General features: G+C 52.8%; 2 protein-coding genes across 4 annotated transcripts in view; both read right to left on the bottom strand.

The window, feature by feature from the left end:
- Positions 1-16,213, bottom strand: part of LOC147123888 (nipped-B-like protein) — an 832,420-nt gene that overhangs the window by 707,154 nt on the left and 109,053 nt on the right.
- The window catches only part of nadk2 (NAD kinase 2, mitochondrial), a 93,142-nt gene that overhangs the window by 75,833 nt on the left and 1,096 nt on the right, over positions 1-16,213 (bottom strand). For all 3 annotated transcript variants that reach the window (XM_085962746.1, XM_085962826.1, XM_085962922.1), the window contains exons 2-4: positions 10,050-10,138; positions 7,596-7,684; positions 4,345-4,426 (exon numbers count right to left, since the gene is read on the bottom strand). In XM_085962746.1, the coding sequence (XP_085818872.1) occupies positions 4,345-4,426; positions 7,596-7,684; positions 10,050-10,138 (260 nt within the window). The remainder of the gene's footprint in view (positions 1-4,344; positions 4,427-7,595; positions 7,685-10,049; positions 10,139-16,213) is intronic.

Below are 16,213 nucleotides of genomic sequence, written 5' to 3'. Positions count from 1 at the left end.
CTCCTGTGCGGGACTTTATCGAAGGCCTTACTGAAATCCATGTATACCACATCCACTGCGTTACCCTCATCCACACACCTAGTCACCCCCTCAAAAAATTCAATCAAATTAGTCAGACATGATCTTCCCTTGACAAAGCCATGTTGACTAGCCCTGATTAATCCTTGCCTCTCCAAGTGGAGACTGATTTTGTCCCTCAGAATTTTTTCCAATAATTTTCCCACCACTGATGTTAGGCTCACTGGCCTGTAGTTCCCCGGTTTTTCCCTACTCCCCTTCTTGAATAATGGAACTACATTAGCGGTTCTCCAGTCCTCTGGCACATCCCCTGTGGCCAGAGAGGTTCTGAATATGTGTGTTAGAGCCCCCGCAATCTCTTCCTTTGCCTCACACAGCAGCCTGGGATACATTTCGTCCGGGCCTGGGGATTTATCCATTTTTAGGCCTGCTAAAACCGCCAATACCTCCTCCCTCTCGATGTTAATGTGTTCGAGTATATCACAGTCCCCCCGCCCTATTTCTATGTCTACATCGTCCCTCTCCATAGTGAAAACAGATGCAAAAAATTCATTTAGAACCCCTCCTACGTCTTCCGGCTCCACACACAGATTGCCACTTTTGTCCTTAATGGGCCCTATTTTTTCCCTAGTTATCCTCTTACCCTTAATATACTTATAAAACATCTTAGGATTTTCCTTTATTTTGCTCGCCAGTGTTATTTCATGGCCCCTCCTTGATCTCCTAATTTCTTTTTTAAGTATCCCCCTGCACTTTTTGTACTCCTCTTGGGCTTCCTCCGTCTTTAGCCTTTTGTATCTGCCAAAAGCCCTTTTTTTTTTCTAATCCATTCTCGTATATCCCCTGACATCCACGGTTCCATGTGGTTTTTGGAACCACCCTTGACCTTTACGGGAACATGTTGCCATTGTATGATCTCAATCTCCCTTCTGAAAGCCTCCCATTGCTCCGATGCGGATTTTCCTACAAGTAGCTGATCCCAGTCCATTTTGGCCAGATCCTGCCTTATCCTATTAAAATCGGCCTTCCCCCAATTTAGAACCTTTATTTCCAGCCCATCCCTGTCCTTTTCCATGGCCACCTTAAATCTCACCATATTATGGTCACTGTCACCAAAGTGCTCACCTACTAGCACTTCTTCCACTTGGCCGGCCACATTCCCTAGAATTAGGTCCAGTACCGCCCCCTCTCTTGTAGGACTTTCTACATGCTGGCTCAAAAAGCTCTCCTGGATGCACTTTAAGAATTCTACACCCTCTGAGCCTTTCACACTCTGACTATCCCAGTTAATATTGGGGAAGTTGAAATCCCCCATTATTATTACCCTATTATTTGCACATTTCTCTGAGATTTGCCTACATATCTGTTCCTCTATCTCCCCCTGACTGTTTGGAGGCCTATAGTACACGCCCAGCAAAGTGCTTGCCCCCTTCTTGTTTTTAAGCTCCACCCATATGGCCTCATTAGAGGAACCTGCTAATATGTCATCCCTCCTTACTGCAGTAATTGACTCCTTAATTAATATTGCTACACCCCCTCCTCTTATACCCCCCCCTGTGTCTCGCCTGAAGATTCTGTACCCCGGAATATTGAGCTGCCAGTCTTGCCCCTCCCTCAAACATGTCTCCGTGATAGCAACAATATCATCCTCCCATGTGTTTATCAACACCTTCAGTTCATCCACCTTATTTGCAAGACTCCTTGCATTAAAATAGATACCATCCAGCCTTGCCCTTGTATATTTGCCCTGTCTACCAAGCTGACTTGTTTTTTTCTCTATAATTGGCAGCACATCACCCCCTCTTTCAGCTCCCCTCTGTATCCCATCCCCCTGCCAAGTTAGTTTAAACCCCCCCCAACAGTGCTAGCAAACCTCCCCGCAAGGATATTTGTCCCGCTCTGGTTCAGGTGCAACCCGTCCGACTTGTACAAGTCCCACCTTCCCCAGAAGCAGGCCCAGTGATCCAGGAAAGTAAAACCCTCCCCCCTACACCAACTCATTAGCCACGCATTCATCTGCTCTATCCTCCCATTCCTATACTCACTAGCACGTGGCACTGGGAGTAATCCAGAGATTACAACCTTCGAGGTCCTGCTCTTTAATCTGTTACCTAGCTCCCTAAATTCTTGATGCAGGACCTCATCCCCCTTCCTTCCTATGTCGTTGGTCCCAATGTGGACCACGACCTCTGCCTGCTCACCCTCCCCCTTAAGAATGCCCTGTAGCCGCTCAGTGACATCCATGACCCTGGCCCCAGGGAGGCAACAAACCATCCTGGAGTCACGTTTGCGGCCACAGAAACGCCTATCTGTTCCCCTTATGATAGAATCCCCTACCACTATTGCTCTCCCACTCTTTTTCCTCCCTGTCTGAGCAGCAGAAGCGTCCCTGGTGCCAGGAAGCTGGCTGCTGCTGCCTTCCCCTGGTGAGTCATCCCCCTCAACAGTATCCAACTTGGTATACTTGTTTGAAAGGGGGATGTCCGCAGGGGGCCCCTGCACTTCCTGCCTGCCTCTGTTGCTCTGCCTGATGGTCACCCCCTGTGCAGCCCTACCCTGAGGCGTGAACAACTCGCTAAATGTGCTATCCACGAGCCTCTCAGCATCGCGCATGCTCCAAAACTCATCCACCCGCAGCTCGAGCGCCACAATGCGGTCTACAAGTAGCTGCAGCTGGATGCATTTCCCGCACACATGGTCGCCAGGGACACTGGCAGCGTCCCTGATTTCCCACATAGAGCAGGAGGAGCAGAACACGGGTCTGAGCTTTCCTGCCATGACTGTCCTCTGGTTACCGACCCTCCTGCCACTGGAAACAGTTTCTCCTTATTTACTCCATCAGAACATGATTTTGAACACCTCTATCAAATCTTCCCTTAACTTTCTCTGCTCTAGGGAGAACAACCCCAGTTTCTCTGGTCTCTCCACGTAACTGAAGTTCCCTCATACCTGGTGCCATTCTAGTAAATCTCCTCTGCACCCTCTCCAAGGCCTTGACATCCTTCCTAAAGTGTGGTGCCCAGAATTGAACACAATACTCCAGCTGAGGCCTAACCAGTGATTTATAAATGTTTAACATAACTTCCATGTTTTTGTATTCTATTCCACTATTAATAAAACCCAGGATCCCGTGTGCTTTTTAACAGCCTTCTCAACCTGCCCTGCCACCTCCAATGATTTGTGTACATACACCCCCAGGGCACTGTTCCTGCACCCCCTTTAAAATTATACCATTTAGTTTATATTCCCTCTCCTCTTTCTTCCTACCAAAATGCGTCACTTCACACTTCCCTGTGTTAAATTTCATCGGCCGTGTGTCTGCCCATTTCACCAGTCTCTCTATGTCCTCCTGAAGTCTGTTACTATCCTCCTCATTGTTTACTACATTTCCGAGTTTCGTAACGTTTGCAAACTTTGAAATTATGTCCTGTATACCCAAGTCCAGGTCATCAATATATATCAAAAAGAGCAGTGGCCCTGATACTTACCCCTGGGGAACACCACTGTATACTTCCCTCCAGTCTGAAAAACAACCGTTCACCACTACTCTCTGCTTTCTGACCCTTAGCCAATTTTGTACCCATGCTGCCACTGTCCGTTTAATCCCATGGGCTTTAATTTTGCTAACAAGTCTATTATGTGGTACTTTATCAAACACCTTCTGAAAGCCCATATACACAACATCCACCGCACTACCCTCATCAACCCGCTCCATTACTTCATCAAAAGAACTCGATCAAGTTAGTCAGACACGAATTGTCTTTAACAAATTTGAGCTGACTTTCCTTTAGTAGCTCATATTTTACAAATGCCGATTAATTTTGTCCTGGGTTATTGCCTCGAAAAGTTCCCCCACCACTGACGTTATTTTACATTAAAAGTGTGCATGGGCTATTGAGATGAAATGTCGGGGCTGTGATCACTCAGTTAGCTGCCCTGCTCCACTCCCAGTGCGTGGACCCACAGTTACCCGTGGACCGGTAACGGGAGGGGGGCGGGCGGGGCCCGGTAACGGGAGGGGGGGCGGGGCGACTTGGATAACCTGGGGGTGGGGGCGATATAGCTGCTCCCGCCTGGCATTAACCAGCTCAGTAAAGCCGGCTGGACACCGGGACAGGTGCACAGCCCACATCCTCTTGCTTTGGCAGCAAGAACTCGCCTGGGATTCAATGTGGATTCTTTGCTGGTTTTTCAGGGAGCGGGATGAGGGAAAGGGGTGGGGCGGGGGGGGCGGTAGGGAACCACCATACATTGGATATCTCGCGGTCTCAGGAAGTCTGTCCCACACTGGGCAGTATGGTCCCCGCCCACTGGCACTGCCCTTACCTTTCTGGGTCGGTGTTCACTCCGATGACTGGTTTGATCCGCCCGAACACTTTACTGGCCGAGAGCAGCATTGTGCCATCACCTGCACATAATCAGACGCACGGTCAGTGCCCCGAGTAACATGGATCCTGCACCCAGCCCCCGAGACCCCCCCCCCCTCAACAACACCGGACCCCCAAGACCGCCCCCCCCCCAACACCGAGGAAGACACAAAAAACCTCCCAGAAATACGAGAAAACCAAGGGTGTGGCGAGAATGAGGAACTTAAAGAAATTATTAGTAAAAAAAATAGTACTAGCAAAATTAATGGGACTAAAAGTCAATAAATCACAAGGACCAGATGACCTACATCCTAGGGTTTTGAAAGAGGTGGCCATTGAGATAGTCTGGAACGGTTCCTGCAGATTGGAGGATAGTAAATGTAACCCCGCTATTTAAGAAAGGAGGGAGAGAGAAAACGGGGAACTACAGACCTGTTAGCCTGACATCAGTAGTTGGGGAAAATGCTGGAATCTATTATAAAGGATGCAATAACTGGGCACTTAGAAACTAATAGTAAGATTGGGCAGAGTCAACATGGATTTATGAAAGGGAAATCCTGTTTGACAAACCTATTGGAGTTCTTTGAGGATGTAACTAGTGGAGTAGACAAAGGGGAACCGGTAGATGTGGTGTATCTGGATTTTCAGAAGGCCTTCGATAAGGTCCCACACAAGAGGTTGGTGAACAAAATTAGGGCACATAGAATTGGGGGTAATATACTAGCATGGATTGAGAATTGGTTAACAGACAGAAAACAGAGTAGGGATAAACAGGTCTTTTTCAGGATTGCAGGCTGTGACTAGTGGGGTACCGCAAGGATCGGTGCTTGGGCCCCAGCTATTCACAATCTATATCAATGATTTGGATGAGGGGACTAAATGTAACATTTCCAAATGTTCTGATGATACAAAGCTAGGTGGCAGTGTCAGTTGCGAAGAGGATGTGAAGAGACTTCAAGGGGATCTCGACAGGCTCAGTGAGTGGGCGAGAACATGGCAGATGGAATATAATGTGGATAAATGTGAAGTTATCCACTTTGGTAGAAAAAACAGAAAGGCAGTGTATTTCCTAAATGGTGAAAGATTGGGGAATGCAGATGCTCAAAGGGACCTGGGTGTCCTTGTACATGAGTCACTGAAAGTGAATGTGCAGGTGCAGCAAGCCATCAGGAAGGCAAATGGAATGCTGGCCTTCATTACAAGAGGATTTGAGTACAGGAGTAAAGAAGTCTTACTCCAATTATATAGGGCCTTGGTGAGACCACACCTGGAGTACTGTGTACAATTTTATTCTCCTTACCTAAGGAAGGATATACTTGCCATAGAGGGAGTGTAACGAAGGTTCACGAGATTGATTCCTGGGATGGCGGGACTGTCGTATGAGAAGAGATTGAGTAAACTAGGCCTGTATTCTCTTGAATTCAGAAGAATGAGAGGAGATCTCATTGAAGCATACAAAATTATTACAGGGCTTGATAGGGTGGATGCTGGGAGAATGTTTCCCTTGGCTGCGGAGTCTAGAACCAGGGGCCACAGCCTCAGGATAAAGGGTAGGCCATTCAGGACTGAGATGAGAAGAAATTTCTTCACACAGAGGGTGGTGAATCTTTGGAATTCTCTACCCCAGAGGGCTGTGGAGACTCAGTCATTGGGTATATTCAAAACAGAAGTCGATAGATTTCTGACTAGTAAGGGCATCAAGGGATATGGCGATAGGGCCGGTGAATGGAGTTGAGGCAGAAGATCAGCCACGATCTCATTGAATGGCGGAGCAGGCTCGAAGGGCCGAATGGCCTACCCCTGCTCCTATTTCTTATGCTGTACCTGCCCTGGGAGTGTTTGATGGGACAGTGCAGCGGGAGCTTCACTCTGTATCTAACCCGTGCTGTACCTGTCCTGGGAGTGTTTGATGGAACAGTGTAGAGGGCGCTTTACTCTGTATCTAACCCGTGCTGTACCTGCCCTGGGAATGTTTGATGGGACAGTGTAGAGGGAGCTTTACTCTGTATCTAACCCGTGCTGTAGCTGCCCTGGGAGTGTTTGATGGGACAGTGTAGAGGGAGCTTTACTCTGTATCTAACCCATGCTGTCCCTGCCCTGGGAGTGTTTGATGGGACAGTGTAGAGGGAGCTTTACTCTGTATCTAACCCGCGCTGTACCTGCCCTGGGAGTGTTTGATGGGACAGTGTAGAGGGAGCTTCACTCTGTATCTAACCCGTGCTGTACCTGCCCTGGGAGTGTTTGATGGGACAGTGTAGAGGGAGCTTCACTCTGTATCTAACCCGTGCTGTACCTGCCCTGGGAGTGTTTGATGGGACAGTGTAGAGGGAGCTTTACTCCGTATCTAACCCGTGCTGTACCTGCCCTGGGAGTGTTTGATGGGACAGTGTAGAGGGAGCTTTACTCTGTATCTAACCCGTGCTGTACCTGCCCTGGGAATGTTTGATGGGACAGTGTAGAGGGAGCTTTACTCTGTATCTAACCCGTGCTGTACCTGCCCTGGGAGTGTTTGATGGGACAGTGTAGAGGGAGCTTCACTTTGTATCTAACCCGTGCTGTACCTGTCCTGGGAGTGTTTGATGGGAGTGTAGAGGGAGCTTTACTCTGTATCTAACCCGTGCTGTACCTGCCCTGGGAGTGTTTGATGGGACAGTGTAGAGGGAGCTTCACTCTGTATCTAACCCGTGCTGTACCTGTCCTGGGAGTGTTTGATGGGACAATGTAGAGGAGCTTTACTCTGTATCTAACCTGTGCTGGACTGGGAGTGTTTAATCCAGAGCGGGACAGGACATGTTGGAGCGCCACACTGGGACAGAGCAACTAGTTAGTCAGTTGGAGGCCAGTATAGCCAGACTGACTTGGAAATATATCGTCGTTTCTTCATTGTCGCTGGGTCAAAATCCTGGAACTCCCTCCCTAACAGCACTGTGGGGGCACCTTCACCACACGGACTGCAGCGGTTCAAGGCGGCGGCGGCGGCTCACCACAACCTCAAGGGCAACTAGGGATGGGCAATAAATGCCGGCCTTTCCAGTGACGCCCACATCCCAGGAACGAATAAAAAAAAAACTGTATAGGAGCCTTGTGATGATGCCAGCAAAATGAGCGCGTGTGCAGTATGCATTGAAGCACTGACACCGAGCGTTCCATAGCGACTTGTTCAGGGCCAGTTCCCACCACGTACTGGAGGCGGTATGTAGCAGCCATTACCTCCAGCAGACACGATGGCATCTGCCCATCGCACGGTCTCCTCTGTGTAGTCCCTGCGCTTTACCAGGCGAACCTCAATCCCTTCCTTACTGTGGAGGAGAGACCAAAACAACAACAGTTCAGTGCTGGCAGCCATGCTGCAGAATCCGCCCAATACAGGACACACATCCACGCACCTGACCCATTACAGGGCGGGTCTGTTAGAATCATAGAGCACAGAAGGAGGCCATTCGGCCCATCGTGCCTATGCCGGCTCTTTGAAAGAGCTCTCCAATTAATCTCACTCCCCTGCTTTTTTCCCCAAAGCCCTGTAAATGTATTTCCCTTCAAGTATTTATCCAATTCTCTTTTGAAAGTTACTACTGAATCTGCTTCCACCGCCCTTTCAGGCTGTGTAAAATGTTTCATGTCGCCTCTGGTTCCTTGACCTTAAATCTGTGCCCTCTGATTATCGACACTCCTGCCAATGTACAGTTTCTCCTTATTTACTCCAGCAAAACCCTTCATGATTTAGAACACCTCTATCAAATCTCCTCTTAATCTTCTCTGCTCTAAGGAGAATAATCACAGTTTCGCCATGTAACTGAAGTCCCTCATCCCTGGTACCATTCTGATAAATCTCCTCTGCACCCTCTCCAAGGCATAGAAACATAGAAGATAGGAGTAGGCCATTCGGCCCTTCGAGCCTGCTCCGCCATTCAATGCGATCATGGCCGATCATCCAATTTCAGTACCCTGTCCCTGCCTTCTCCCCATATCCCTTGATCCCTTTAGCCTTAAGAAATATATCCAACTCGTTCTTGAATATATTTAATGAACTGGCCTCCACCGCCCTCTGTGGCAGAGAATTCCTCCTCATTTCAGTCCTAAATGGCTTACCCCTTATCCTTAGACTATGACCCCTGGTTCTGGACTCCCCGGCCATCGGAAACATCCTTCCTGCATCTAGTCTGTCCAGGCCTGACAGAATTTTATAGGTTTCGATGAGATCCCCTCTCAATCTTCTAAACTCCAGTGAGTATAAGCCCAATCGACACAATCTCTCCTCATACGTCATTCCTGCCATCCCAGGTATCAGCCTGGTGAATCTTCGCTGCACTCCTTCCATGGCAAGAACGTCCTTCCTCAGATAAGGTGACCAAAACTGCACACAATACTCGAGGTGCGGTCTCACCAAGGCCCTGTACAACTGCAGCAAGACATCCTTGTTCCTGTACTCGAACCCTCTTGCTACGAAGGCCAACATACCATTTGCCTTCTTAACCGCCTGCTGCACCTGGTCACATGTCCCTCACAAAGAAAGCGCCGGGCGGAGCTGCTGGTCGGCGGGAGCGGGGTTGGGAGATTAATAAACTGCGGTAAGGCAGGAGTCCAAGATAGCGACCGAGACGGTCCAGCGCTAGCGCGCTCTCCCTGCTTCGGGCGGCCTCGATCTCGCCGCTTGCTCCCGCAACCGGAGCGAGGTGTTCGGCGAGTCGGGCGGAGGCAGCGCAGCGCATCAGCAACCACATCGACCCGCTAGAGCACGTCAGCCGGCTGCTCCTCAGCGGGGAAGTATTCCGACTGGGAGGAGGGGAGCCGAGCAGGGCGGCCAGAGGCCGGACCGGAAGCAGGAGAAGCAGGCCCGGGCCATCAGACCGTGGAGCCGGCGACGGTAAGGTGAAGGCTGCGGTGACCGGAGGATGTGTTCGGCGAGTCGGGCGGAGGCAGCGCAACGCATCGGCCAGCAGCCATGACGACTCGCAGTCCGACTGGGAGGAGGGAGTCGGGAATGGTGGCCAGAGGGTGAGCGGGAGAAGCAGGCCACCACACGTGGAGCAACAGTGAGGAGGAGGCCGCGGTGACGAGGAGGACGGAGCGGCTGAGGGACATCGTGCTCCCACTGCCACTGGATGCCAAAGAATTGACTTTCTGAACACGGCGCTGTAAAAATAGCTGACGTGTCCCGACGGGGTGTAAGCATTCCATTGTACTAGTACATATGGCAAATAAAATTGAATTGATGCTTATCTTCAGCGACTGGTGCACAAGAACACCCAAGTCTCTCTGCACTTCCCCTTCTCCCAATCTATTGCCATTCAAATAATAGTCTGCCTTCCTGTTTTTGCGCGGGCGGGCGGGGGGGCGTGCCAGCGTGGGGGAGGGCGGGGGGGGGGGGGGGGGGGGAAGAGCGCTGGCGGGCGGGGGGGGGGGGGGGGCGTGCCAGCGTGGGGGAGAGCGCGGGCGGGGAGGGGGGGGGGGGGGGGGGGGGGAGCGCCGGCGGGGGGGGGGGGGGGGGGGGAAGAGCGCTGGCGGGCGGGGAAGAGCGCTGGCGGGCGGGGGAGCGCCGGCGGGGGGGGGCGTGCCAGCGTGGGGGAGAGCGCGGGCGGGGGGGGCGCGGTCGGCGGGGTAGCGCGGGCCCGGGGGGTGGGGGGGAAGAGAGTGGAGGACGGGGTCAGGAAACCTTCTCCTTACCGTAGACAGTCCACCACATGTTGTACATTGGTGTTGTGAATATTGTGGCGCTCCAGTAATCCGCTGTAACTGGAACCCTTCGTGGCGAGCTGCAAACACACAACACGGCCAGGTCAGGCTGGGCACCGAGAGAGACAGGGGGTGGGCAGGCAGAAGGCAAATGCAGTTCAACAAAGGGAAATGTGAAATAGAACAGAGAATGCAAATATACCCTAAATAAATAATTCACATGGAATGGAAGAGAGCAGGAACACAGGAAGACCACAGCGGATCCCAGGTTCATGTACAGGAACATGAAATACAAAGTAAGCCACATCTCCAAGACCATGTGTGGTTTGGGGGCCCCTTCAGAGGAAGGGTACTGGAGCCACAGGAAAGAGGCAATGTAGATTGGCTCGGGTGATCGCAGGGATGAGGGGTTCTGCTATTCACTGAAGGCCAGGAGGAATCTAACAGCAGGGCTCAAGACGGAGAGGCTTTCAAAGGGCGGTGACCAGCTCCCGCCAATATTTTATGGGTGCATGGCTCCTTTAACAGGCTGTGCGGCCCATTCAAAATTCTGTGTGGTTTTTGCATTTAAACGCCGGTGTGCAACCTGTGGAGCACCAGCCACGTGGCTTAACGGGATCATTGGAGATGTTCCTAGGCACAGTCTCGCTCAGTCCCTCCACCCGGGCTCAGCCCCTCCCCCCCCTCCCCCGGGCTCAGTCCCCCTCCCCCTCCAACCCCCTCACTCTCTCCCTCACTCTCTCCCCCTCCCCCTTCACTCTCTCCCCCTCCCCCCTCACTCTCTACCCCTCCCCCCTCACTCTCCCTCCCCCCCTCCCCCGGCTCAGTCCCTGCCCCTCTCTCCCTGCTCAGTCCCTGCCCCTCTCCCCCTCCCTCAATCTCTCCTGTCTCAGTCCCTGCCCCTCTCCCCCTCCCTCAATCTCTCCTGTCTCAGTCCCTGCCCCTCTCCCCCTCCCTCACTCTCTCCCGGCTCAGTCCCTGCCCCTCTCCCCCTCCCTCACTCTCTCCTGTCTCAGTCCCTGCCCCTCTCCCCTTCCCTCAATCTCTCCTGTCCCAGTCCCTGTCCCTCTCCCCCTCCCTCAATCTCTCCTGTCTCAGTCCCTGCCCCTCTCCCCCTCCCTCACTCTCTCCCGGCTCAGTCCCTGCCCCTCTCCCCCTCCCTCACTCTCTCCTGTCTCAGTCCCTGCCCCTCTCCCCTTCCCTCAATCTCTCCTGTCCCAGTCCCTGTCCCTCTCCCCCTCCCTCACTCTCTCCCTGCTCAGTCCCTGCCCCTCTCCCCCTCCCTCACTCTCTCCCAACTCAGTCCCTGCCCCTCTCCCCCTCCCTCACTCTCTCCTGTCTCAGTCCCTGCCCCTCTCCCCTTCCCTCAATCTCTCCTGTCCCAGTCCCTGTCCCTCTCCCCCTCCCTCACTCTCTCCCTGCTCAGTCCCTGCCCCTCTCCCCCTCCCTCACTCTCTCCCAACTCAGTCCCTGCCCCTCTCCCCCTCCCTCACTCTCTCCCAACTCAGTCCCTGCCCCTCTCCCTCACTCTCTCCTGTCTCAGTCCCTGCCCCTCTCCCCCTCCCTCACTCTCTCCTGTCTCAGTCCCTGCCCCTCTCCCCCTCCCTCACTCTCTCCTGTCTCAGTCCCAGTCCCTGCCCCTCTCCCCCTCCCTCACTCTCTCCCTGCTCAGTCCCTGCCCCTCTCCCCTCCCTCACTCTCCCTCCCCCCCCCCAGTCCCTGCCCCTCTCCCTCACTCTCTCCCGGCTCAGTCCCTGCCCCTCTCCCCTTCCCTCACTCTCTCCCTGCTCAGTCCCTGCCCCTCTCCCCTCCCCCCCCAGTCCCTGCCCCTCTCCCTCACTCTCTCCCGACTCAGTCCCTGCCCCTCTCCCTCCCCCCCCAGTCCCTGCCCCTCTCCTTCACTCTCTCCCGACTCAGTCCCTGCCCCTCTCCCCTCCCTCACTCTCCCTCCCCCCCCAGTCCCTGCCCCTCTCCCTCACTCTCTCCCGGCTCAGTCCCTGCCCCTCTCCCCTTCCCTCACTCTCTCCCGGCTCAGTCCCTGCCCCTCTCCCCTTCCCTCACTCTCTCCCTGCTCAGTCCCTGCCCCTCTCCCCTCCCCCCCCAGTCCCTGCCCCTCTCCCTCACTCTCTCCCCCCCCCAGTCCCTGCCCCTCTCCCCTTCCCTCACTCTCTCCTGTCTCAGTCCCAGTCCCTGCTCCTCTCCCCTTCCCTCACTCTCTCCCGGCTCAGTCCCTGCCCCTTGTGCCCCTCCTCTCCTCTTAGCCCTATTGATACTGTCTCTTGTGCGACCCTGCACTTTAAAGCGCTCCTGCCTGAATGCCCTATTTGCTTTCTTTACACTGTCCCCTAGTGACAGAGCCCCTGGCTGAGAGAGATCTGGACACATTGCAGCAGCAGCTGTGGGGTGGGGTGGGGTAGAACAAAAATGCTATCAGCCCCGCCCGGCCCCAGGCTCAACTCAGCATCAGCCCGGTATGCAGTTCCAGCGACGGCTGCTTTTAAGTCAGTCAGTCCCACAATCTGCGGACGACACCAAATTTGGTAGTTTAATTAATACAAGAAAGACAGACTTCAATATCGATAATTGTGAGGTGGTGCAGTTTGGGAGGAGGAATAAGGAGGCCACACACTGCTTGGAAAATGAAGAGTTTAAATGGGGCAGAGGAGCCGAGGGATCTGGGGGTACACATACACACATCACTGAAGTACTGACGCAGGTTAATAAGGCCATAAAAAAGCAAAAAACACTGGGGTTCATTGCTAGAGGGAATTAAAAAGCAGAGAAGTGATGTGCAACTAATGTCCTTTAGGGAACGAAACCTGCCATCCTTACCTGGTCTGGCCTAATGTGACTCCAGACCCACAGAAATGTGGTTGACTCTTAACTGCCCTCTGAAATGAACTAACCCTAACAACCCACTCAGTTGTAACAAAAACCGCTACGAAACACAATAATAAAAATGAAAACCGGACAGACCACCCAGCATCAACCTTGGCACCGGCTACGGACACAGCACACCCAGCCCAGTCAACCCTGCAAAGTCCTCCTCACCAAACATCTGGGAACTTGTGCCAAAATTGGGAGAGCTGTCCCACAGACTAGTCAAGCAACAGCCTGACACAGTCACAGTCACAGAATCGTACCTTTCAGCCAATGTCCCGAACTCCTCCATCACCATCCCTGGGTATGTCCTGTCCCACCAGCAGGACAGAACCACCAGTGGTATATAGTCGGGAAGGAATGGCCCTGGGAGTCCTCAACATTGACTCCGGACCCCATGAGGTCTCATGGCTTCAGGTCAAGCATGGGCAAGGAAACCTCCTGATTACCACCTACCGTCCTCCCTCAGCTGATGAATCAGTACTCCTCCATGTTGAACACCACTTGGAAGAAGCACTGAGAGTAGCAAGGGCACAGAATGTACTCTGGGTGAGGGACTTCAATGTCCATCACCAAGAGTGGCTCGGTAGCACCACTACTGACCGAGCTGGTCGAGTCCTGAAGGACATAACTGCCAGTCTGGGCCTGCGACAGGTGGTGAGTGAACCAACATGGGGGAAAAACCTACTTGACCTCATCCTCACCAGTCTACCTGTCGCAGATACATCTGTCCATGACAGCATTGGTAGCAGTGACCACCACACAGTCATTGTGGAGACAAAGTCCCGTCTTCACACTGAGGACACCCTCCATCGTGTTGTGTGGCACTACCACCGTGCTAAATGGGATAGATTCAGAACAGCTCTAGCAGCTCAAAACTGGGCATCCATGAGGCTGTGAGCCATCAGCAGCAGCAGAATTGTATTCCACCACAATCTAACATCATGACCCGGCATATCCCTCACTCTACCATCACGATCAAGCCAGGGGACTAACCCTGGTTCAATAAGGAGTGTAGAAGAGCATGCCAGGAGCAGCACCAGGCGTACCTAAAAATGAGGTGCTAACCTGGGGAAGCTGCAACACAGAGCTACATGAATGCTAAACAGCGGAAGCAGCATACTATAGACAGGGCTAAGCGATCCTACAATCAACGGATCAGATCAAAGCTCTGCAGTCTGGCCACATCCAGTCGTGAATGGTGGTGGACCATTAAACAACTAACGGGAGGAGGCTCCATGAATATCCCCATCCTCAATGATGGTGGAGCCCAGCACGAGTGCAAAAGACAAGGCTGATGCATTTTCAACCATCTTCAGCCAGAAGGGCCGAGTGGATGATCCATATCTTGGCCTCCTCCCGAGGTCCCCACCATCACAGAAGCCAGTCTTCAGACAATTCGATTCACTCCACGTGATATGAAGAAACGGCTGAGCGCACTGGATACAGCAAAGGCTATGGGCCCCGACAACATCCCGGCTATCGTGCTGAAGACTTGTGCTCCACAACTAGCCGCGCCTCTAGCCAAGCTGTTCCAGTACAGCTACAACACTGGCATCTATCCGACAATGTGGAAAACTGCCCAGGTATGTCCTGTCCACAAAAAGCAGGACAAATCCAATCCGACCAATTACCGCCCCATCGGTCTACTCTCAATCATCAGCAAAGTGATAGAAGGTGTCGTCGACAGTGCTATCAAGTGGCCCTTATTCACCAATAACCTGCTCACTGATGCCCAGTTTGGGTTCCGCCAGGACCACTCGGCTCCAGACCTCATTACAGCCTTGGTCCAAACAAGGACAAAAGGAACTGAATTGCAGAGGTGAGGTGAGAGTGACTGCCCTTGACATCAAGGCAGCATTTGACCGAGTGTGGCATCAAGGAGCCCGAGTAAAACTGAAGTCAATGGGAATCGGGTGGAAAATTCTCCACTGGTTGGAGTCATACCGAGCACAAAGGAAGATGGTTGTGGTAGTTGGAGGTCAATCATCACAGCCCCAGGACATCACTGCAGGAGTTCCTCAGGACAGTGTCCTAGGCCCAACCATCTTCAGCTGCTTCATCAATGACCTTCCCTCCAACATAGGGTCAGAAATGGGGATGTTCGCTGATGACTGCACAGTGTTCAGCGCCATTCACAACTCCTCAGACAATGAAGCAGTCCATGTCCGCATACAACAAGACATGGACAACATTCAGGCTTGGGCTGATAAGTGGCAGGTAACATTCGCGCCACACAAGTGCCAGGCAATGACTATCTCCAACAAGTGAGATTATAACCACCGCCCCATGACAGTCAACGGCATTACCATCACCGAATCCCCTACCATCAACATCCTGGGGGTCACCATTGACTAGAAACTTAACTGGACCAGCCACATAAATACTGTAGCTAGAAGAGCAGGTCAGAGGCTGGGTATTCTGCGGCGAGCGTCACGCCTCCTGACTCCCCAAAGCCTTTCCACCATCTACAAGGCACAAGTCAGGAGTGTGGTGGAATACTCTCCACTTGCCTGGATGAGTGCAGCTCCAACAACACTCAAGAAGCTCGACACCATTCAAGATAAAGCAGCCCACTTGATTGGCACCCCATCCACCACCTTAAACATTCACTCCCTCCACCACCGGCGCACCGCGGCTGCAGTGTGTACCATCTACAAGATGCACTGCAGCAACTCGCCAAGGCTTCTTCGGCAGCACCTCCCAAACCCGCGACCTCTTCCACCTAGAAGAACAAGGGCAGCAGGTGCACAGGAACACCATCACCTGTAAGTTCCCCTCCGAGTCACACACCATCCTGACTCAGAAGTATAACTCCGTTCCTTCATTGTCGCTGGGTCAGAATCCTGGAACTCCCTCCCTAACAGCACTGTGGGAGTACCTTCACCACACGGACTGCAGCGGTTCAAGAAGGCGGCTCACCACCACCTTCTCAAGGGCAACTAGGGATGGGTAATAAATGCCAGCCTTGCCAGCGACGCCCACATCTCAGGAATGAATATTAAAAAGTAACGAATTTTATAAGGAGATAGGAGCAGGAGGAGGCCATTCGGCCCCTCGAGCCTGCCCCGCCATTCACTGTGATCAGGGCTGATCCACCGCCTAACTCCATAAACCTTCAAAACGCTGCAATCTCCCACTTGGGCAACTGATCCATCAGGTGCCGTTTGTGGAACAGTTCCAGGCTTCTCCCGCCCGGTGTGTGGGAGAGAGAGTTTCCCAACTCCACTCCTCAAAGGCCCGGCTCCAGTGACTGCACTCTGGCCCCCGGCCCG

Source organism: Somniosus microcephalus, chromosome 1 (assembly GCF_052327205.1).
Source record: "Somniosus microcephalus isolate GS21.2 chromosome 1, FLI_Smic_1.0, whole genome shotgun sequence".
NCBI classification, from domain to species: domain Eukaryota; kingdom Metazoa; phylum Chordata; class Chondrichthyes; order Squaliformes; family Somniosidae; genus Somniosus; species Somniosus microcephalus.
The sequence above is the reverse complement of the archived record's forward strand: the minus strand, read 5'-3'. Positions and strand labels throughout refer to the sequence as shown.